Below are 8,280 nucleotides of genomic sequence, written 5' to 3'. Positions count from 1 at the left end.
CAATATAGGGGTGATCACAATTGGAATCTCCACTTTTTGAAGTGACAAGAAAGTGTGTTATTTTTCTTAGCAATAGAATTTTCAAGGTCTTTGCTGGTTTTTACAGAACATATATAACCTTCAAAGTTAGGTGGTTTGCTCTAAAATTTACAAATGTAAACAAAGTATTTGAGCAAAAGAAATAAATAGGTTTCAGGCTCTGTATCACAAAAACAACAATTTGGGGAAATATAGTTGCTGGTGCAGTATATTTTATTTACACAGTACATAAGGACAAAAGTCAGTTATGAAATTGACACGGTTATAGGCACCCTATTGTTCAAAATTCTATACACCTCCCACGTACAGTAGTGCGAAATTGAGGAAAAACAAATGGAATTATCGTTTGCAGAAAAAGATCATCAACTAAACGTAGCTGCTTTTATCATTTTAGAGATTGTATGAAGCTGTATTCATTGTGTGTATGTTTGCACATGGACCTACTGGCGGATCCGGGGGGGGGGGGGGGCGAGGGGGGGGGGGCAAAGCCGGCCATGCCCCCCCCCCCTTTGAGAGGCCCACTTAAAATTTGTAATGTAAAAAATGCCATAATAAAACAGAAGTGTGCCCCCCCTCCCTTTTGAAAGCGAAGACCTTTTTCTTTCTTTTTTTTTTCTTGTCTATTTTTTTTTCGTAGACGGAATGTCCTTTTGTTAGTGGAAAACCTTCTCTCTCTCTCTCTCTCTCTCTTTTTTTTTTTTGGTGGGGGGTCAAAGTTTTCGTCAGGAAAATGTGCCACCCCCCCCCCCCCTGGCAAATCCTGGGTCCGCCCCTGCATGATCTAAAACTGGAACTTCGTAGGGACCATGGTTTGGGAAATACCCATTTTCTGTTTAATATTCGCAGGGAATTCCTGATATTCGTGAGCGTCCAAACATAATAAACACTTGACAAAAATCATTATATTGTTTTATTCTCAATATGGCCGGTAGAAAGAAAACGCATTGGAAACCTAGGGCGATATTTCTACTCCCAAACACCTATATCAGTAATTCATATCCAAATAAGAAAACTCAGAATTACTTGGAAGACAAAGGATATGGTGAGTATTGTGTATAGTCCAATTCAGAATTTATATTTAAGGCCTACTTGTAAACATCTACGATATCATTAACTACTTGTAATAACTACAAAAAAATAACTAAATTTAGTATGTGGCGGTACAAAGAAAATACTTTACAATCAATGCACGTCTTAGCCTCTGTTTTGTATTTCTCATTTTGTTTTGTTTTGGATTCGATCACTGATCCGGTGAATATTTTTCAAGAAACTGAATGATACGAGAAGTACCGAAGTCCCCTCATCCCCCTAAAAAATAGGCCTACATGTTTGCAATAGTAGAAGAGAGGCATTTTAGAATACTACTCCTAATATCTTATTTTGTAACAATTAATTCAGCACAATCACAAATTATAGCGACTTAGCTATTTAAATTATACCGAGGTTTTTTTTTTACCTGACTGCTAAGAAAGCACGAATGTTTGTGAGCAACCAGGGAACCAACGGCTTAAGGTCCTCTCCGAGGGACCTGGTAATGAGGATAAATTCCTTACCAAAGGGCACTAGCACATGTACACCACTTGGGAATCGAACCCGGGTCAGCGGAATCCGAACCCCCCGCTCTACTGACTGAGCTATCGCGCCTCCTCAAAATCATATGATTATTAATATTATTGTTATCATTATTGTTGTTGTTGGTTTTTTTTTTATATATATTGTCCTCATATCATCATCATGGTGGCTCAGTGGTAGAGCGTCCGCCTCATGAACGGGTATAAAAATGAGACTTAGCTTCTGTCTTCTTGCTAGGTGCTCAGCATTTAGATTGGCGAAGGGTAATAATAAAATGTCATGCTATGCAAGGCCCGCTGGTAGAGCAGTTTCCGCACTAAAGTGGCTAACCTGGGTAATTAAAACGTCATTATTATTATTATTATCATCATCATCATCATTATTATTATTACTATCAGTATAATCATCATTACTACATGAACCATGTTTTTATCAAGGTACCACCCCCTCCCCCCCCCAAAAAAAAAGGAGGGTGTAGAAGAAGAGGAAAAACATTTGGATAAATATGTTATCATGTTTGACGTTCAAGGTCAAGTCCACCCCAGGAAAATGCTGACTTGAATAAATAGAGAAAAAACAATCTAGCATAGTGCTGAAAATTTCATCGAAATCGGATGTAAAATAAGAAAGTTATGACATTTAAAAGTTTCGCTTATTAACAGTGATATGCACAACTAGGTGAGTCAGTCGATATTGTGCACCACTCAATATTTCTTTTGTTTTTTATTGTTTGAATTATGCAATATTTATTTTTTTATAGATTTGACAATTAAGGACCAACTTGACTGAACCATATAGTATTAAACAATGCTAACTCCCATGTTCAGGGAGTTAGCATTGTTAACTTCAACTTGTTAACTTCGACTTGTTAACTTCAACTTGTTAACTTCAACTTGTTAACTTCAACTTGTTAACTTCGACTTGTTAACATCAACGTTATGTTGGGGTGGACTTGTCTTAAGTCAAAATGGATCACAGAATAAGATTTCAAGGTAGAGCTAGATGTAGGATGACTCATTAACACGAGGACGGGGTGGGGGTAGGGGTCAGCTTCCTTTAGTTCAGATCAGGGGCGGGTCCAGGATTTTCCAAAAGGGGGGCAAATTTTCCCCGAGGAAAAAAATTGACAAGCAAGGGGGGATCACACTTCTGTTTTTTTCTTTACGGTACAAATTGTAATTGTGCCTCTCAAAGGGTGGGGGCACGGGCCGGCTGTCCCCCCCCCCCCCCCCGATCCGTCAGTGATTCAGATATTGATTTGATGCAGATTAGAATAACACCAAAAAGTGGTAGGATCATTCAATCAGAGGTGACAATGAAGGAAACACTTTACCATTTTGGTAATTCATTCCATTTGGGGTGCTTGAGTGGCGCTTGCCCCCCCCCCCCTCCCACAAAAAAGTGAAGAAAAAAAAGATCACGACGAAGGGGGGAAAAAAGAACAGAGAAGGGTGAAATATGATATTTTTTCAATACTATGTCAACACATATAACAGAATTTGATTTTTCTATATCAATGTCGAAATTTTCGCTTGCAACAAGGCCCTATATAGGGCCTTGGCTTGCAATATCTCACGCCCTCTAAATTCTTGGTTAATTTCGCCAATGCCAGAAGATGGCTCCTTTATTTATTTTGGTTAAAGTTAATCATATCAGGGGCATATCAGGTGGCTCAGAAAAGAATACCATAAGTATTCCTCGAGTTTGGGATACTACATGAATCGTTCGGATGAGTGCACTATTGACTCTATCAAGTGGATTACTTCTGGTATGAACATGAAGAAGAAACGCCATTCGAAATAATTATCATTACCTCTAATGATCATTGACAGTCATCGGGCGCGGCATTGCACAGTTTTGTACATAAGCCAATGGAGGAAAGTCACACTTCTGCGCATCGTGTAATACATACTCTGATACCCCGGGGGGCCACTTCCATTGACGAGTGGATACCATGCGCGACCATGAGGTCTCAAAAAGCACCCCAACCCCCCCCCCCCGGGGGGGGGGGCACTAACATTGACGAGTGGATACCATGCGCGACCCAAAAAACACGTAAAAAGGATGTCTTTTTCAGTTACGTACGTAACGTGATAAGGGTGTCAAAAACAAAAAAATAATGAAAAAAGGGTATCTATTTCGCTAGGAAAATTACGTGTTTAGGGTCGAATTTGCGGGGATGATAAAACAATATTAATATGTTTTATAAAGGATGTCCTTTTTGCCCCAATTGTTTAGAGTCCGATTTGCGCGAGGTGTAGAAGGTGGGTCGTACTAAACCAAATAAGGTAAAGCCGTAGAACCCGTAACAATAAAACATTCCTGTACTTGTTAAGGGGTTCATTTCAGGGAATATTTGCCAAGAGAATCGTTTTGTTTCCAATACTTGTTAAGGGAAGGGTTTCACACGCCTATACTTGTTAAGGGGTGCATTTTCAGAATATGGAAATTACGTGCTTAGGGTGCTTTTCGAGACCAGATGGTCGCGCATGGGCACTCGTGAATCGAAGTAGCCCCCGGGCCGGCCCCAAACACGTATTTTCCATACTCTGACAATGCACCCCTTAACAAGTATTGGCGTGCGAAACCCTACAAAACGATACCATTGGCAAGTATTCCCTGAATTGAACCCCTAAACAAGTACAGCGATATTTCAGAGTTATGTTATGGAAGTCGGTCGTCGGTTTTACCTTTACCTTCATCATTGATTTTAGTACAGCCCCACTAGCGCAAATCGTACTCTAAACACGTATAGTGTTGACTCTTTGGGCAAAAAGTATATCCTTTATAAGACATTTTAGTCTTGATTTGACCCTAAACACGTAAATTTCCTATCGAATATAGATATCCTTTTTGCATTATCTCAGTGTTTTTGACACCCTTATTACGTTACGTACGTAACGTACCCTATCTTGAAAAAGACATCCTTTTTACGTGTTTTTTTTTTTGGGTCGCGCATGGTATCCACTCGTCAATGTAAGTGCCCCCCTCCCGGGCTGCGGGGCTCTGATATTGCACACGCAAGATAAAATGTACATTTTGAGGCACTACTAAAACTAAAAGGCACGATTTATATCGATAATTATTATTGATTACAATCATAACAGCTTTTAAGAAATCATTGAAATAGTCAGCGGCTTTGGAATACATTCTTTTTCATTCGGATTAGTTCTATGTCGTAGTGCAGTTTTTGCAAATTACACTTTCCATTTCTTGTTCATTTAGGAAGTTGCAAAGAAAGGTTGGATCGATCTTGGACGATAGATCAACTCGTTGAGAAGGTGATAGCCCATTATCCTCAACATGAGGCTGAGCTAGCAAAGACTGGAATCGAGTTCGCCAAGCTTAAGAGATATTCCAGGCAGATCCAGATCCAGAATGATGAAGACCTTGTGAAGGGAAGCACTGTCGCTGACCTTGAGAAACAACATGGCCGAGGAATCTTGGTTATTCGTCAAAAGGTAATAGTTTTAATGATAATGGGGACCGTGTTGGTGGTGGTCTGAAATATGAAATTTGGATTGCTTCCCCTAGCTCCAAAACTTATTCAGAGTTTGTAAAACTGGTCCAGATTACATTTTTGCCATCTCAACAACTAGTGAGTGACTTTTCGGGACCATCTTCATTTTATGTTTGGTGTTATAATCGTGTAAAAATTGAGCACTAACACCAACAGTAATGGTGAAGGAAAAGGGTCAGACCAAATCAACATGTGCTTGAAGAAGACTTTACTGAGAATAATAAATGTGTACGTGCCACCAGGAACGAGGGATCAGGTTTCCCTGTTTAAAAAGCTGCAAAGAAGTATGAATATATTGAAGGCAACAGATGGTTGCAAGCCGACATCTTTCAAAGGAACTGGTAACAAGAAGGATCCTTGTTGCTGTAAAACAAATTATGTGATACTGGGTGATTTCAACTGCGATAGAAAAACTCTTTTGTCGTGCAAAGTCATGCAATCGGTGAAGGGGGAGAAACTCCAAGTGCTCGATGAACTTGAGAAAAACCACCATTTGTCACAGCTGATCGAAGTTCCTACGCGGGTTGAGTTCAGGAAGACGAAAGGTCGGGACGCATATCAGACGACAAAATCTTTGATCGATCTTGTCTTCACGGATAATCCAGATGCTGTCTCATCCTCGGGAGTGGCTCATATTGCTATGAGTGATCACTATATGGTATACTGCGCCTATGAACCTGATAAGAAAGATCCCTACAAGTCAACACCGTTGCGGACATTTGAGGAGTTTTCTCAAATTTCCAAGAGTGATATCGACGAAGAAGTATATGGAATGATTCGTGACCGTGACCGTGCCAAGGAAAGGGAAAATTGGAATCAGTACGTTCTGTCGAAAGGTGACATCAAAGTAGCAAAGAATGAAAACAAAAAAGCACGGAAGCAACAAGAAAAGGCTTTGAAGTTGAAATGACTCATGCATAACCAAAAACATGAAGTGAAATGACCGGTTGTTTTTAACGCTTCGAAAATGAAATGAAATGAAAAAAAGTAACGGTATTTAACATTTAATATTTTAAATATTTAGTACTTAAGTTAAATAATCCACTTCGAGGGAATAAATGGTACAAAAACATTCCTTTTTTAAAGTCAATATACACGAAACATATATATCTACGAGCTTTTATTATTTCATCGAAGATATGATTTGCATTGTTTTCTTCTGCATTCATAACATTCGTGTATAATGCAATTTATTTTATAAATCCTTTGTAGAAAATATAAATCTATTGAATAACGAACACGATTGCTAGCTAAAGACAATAATATTTTGAATATACTAGATATTTGTAAGAAAAATAATACCCCGTACTCGATCCAGAAAATATACCCATTTAGTCGATTTGACATTTTCCGCACCTAGAAATGTTCTTTCCAATGATGTTTTTTTATCTGTATTAGTGTTTGCATGGGGTCCTAGAACAAATTCAGCTTGGTTGCCCAAACGACAACTTTGCTCATTGCATAAATCCAAAATGGCCGCCAAATATACAACTTAACAGAAAACTGAACCTTTGAACCCCTTGCTTGTAAGAGGTTTCTGGTGTGTAGAATCCGTATTTGTTATCTATTTTGCAATATGAGGTTCATCTTTGGGTTAAATCGTAGATGACCGCCAGGTCGACGCCATCTTGAGAAATTAACTTTTGAACCCTTGCCCCAGAATAATGAGAAATTATTATTATTATTATTATTTTTTTTTTTTGGGGGGGGGGAGTTGTAGTGTGTAGAACCCATTTATGTTCTTAATTTTAGAACAAAGGATCATCTTCAGGTCTAGTTCAAGATGGTCACCAGATATCATCTTGAAAACTTGAGCTTAATGTCAACATGAAGAGCAAGAACAACAAACGGAGTATGGCAAGCGTGTTGATGAGTACCTTCTGTCTACGGGAGCATACGACAGTGGAGACACTTGACGATGGTGTGATTGCTGATGATGAGGTAGATGTCACCATGATCTTCCAAGTCTTGCAGCCAGCTGTGGTCAGAACTGCGGAAGGTGATTTGTGTGCTTAGCAATGATACAGACGATTTTGTCCTGCTTGTCTATATTGGGTATATCAGGCGAGGCTAATTATAGTGCAAGGGGAGCAGTGGGTATATCGGGTATTTCAGGCGAGGCTAATTATAGTGCAAGGGGAGCAGTGGGGTAGTATATACTGCTGGATATCAATGCAACCTGTGTTGACCTGGGACCAAAATGTTTGCAGTTACTTGGTGTTCATGCCCTCGGTACACACAAAATCATCTATACGGCAAAGGCAAGAAACACACTACTTGTTGGGGATTTTCTAGGTTTGGCTACTATGCTTGGAGAGGTATGGACCACTCTGATGGAAACATCAAAACCCTTCTGTCTTGCGATCTGTATGGTCATCAACCAGACGTGTATAGGGCCTATGGAGTCAGCGTTCGTCGCCTTCTTCACGATGAACAAGAAGAATCCTAAAGTAATGGCCCTGTCGTAGTTTAAAAAAATTGTCACCAAATATGACATTTGGTGGACACCGAGTAGCATAGTGACTATTTTTCAATTTTCCTTTGAAAGTAGAAACTCTATGCAAAGAAAATCTGAGGTGTTAGCTACTACCTGACTATTATATCAAGTGTAGGTCAACCTAATTGCCATAATGTGACTTATAGGACCAAATGTAAATATCCCGATGCTACAAGGACACCGTGTCCATGCATGTAACAGCGTTATACACTGTTTTGCTAAATAACTAAATAATCAGCTTAATGACTTCAAAATCCCAGTAAAAATGTATGGTCTTATAATACATATGTAAAGCCTACAAACAATAAATGTATAGTATAATTAGTACTGAGTTATGCTGAAATGTCACAATTTGAGCCACAACTTCATGGAAAAACCCGTATATCATTGTATATATATACTATACATGTATATCAAATTAATTTATGATCTATGTTCGAGAAGTATATAAAACATATATATATGTTTCATTATATATTGCATTATGTTATACTTTCATTATGTTAAATTGCAATACTTTATTTCTCTTTGTGTATATATTACATATTTTCCCCTTCAATTATATGGAAATTGTATGATGCGATTATTGATGTACTACTGATATACCATGTATACGATATACTGTTATAATAATCATTGGACATGTTAGATT

At 38.7% G+C, this 8,280-nt stretch overlaps 1 protein-coding gene across 1 annotated transcript; it reads left to right on the top strand.

The window, feature by feature from the left end:
- The first annotated feature begins 960 nt into the window (after window positions 1-960).
- Window positions 961-6,041, top strand: LOC129282926 (uncharacterized). The gene is made up of 3 exons (XM_064114753.1): window positions 961-1,081; window positions 4,837-5,072; window positions 5,337-6,041. Exons 1-3 carry the CDS (start codon window positions 961-963, stop codon window positions 6,039-6,041), a joined length of 1,062 nt encoding a protein of 353 aa, XP_063970823.1.
- Window positions 6,042-8,280: the final 2,239 nt, after the last annotated feature.

This window comes from Lytechinus pictus, unplaced genomic scaffold (genome assembly GCF_037042905.1).
Source record: "Lytechinus pictus isolate F3 Inbred unplaced genomic scaffold, Lp3.0 scaffold_20, whole genome shotgun sequence".
Lineage (NCBI taxonomy): Eukaryota > Metazoa > Echinodermata > Echinoidea > Temnopleuroida > Toxopneustidae > Lytechinus > Lytechinus pictus.
The sequence above is the reverse complement of the archived record's forward strand: the minus strand, read 5'-3'. Positions and strand labels throughout refer to the sequence as shown.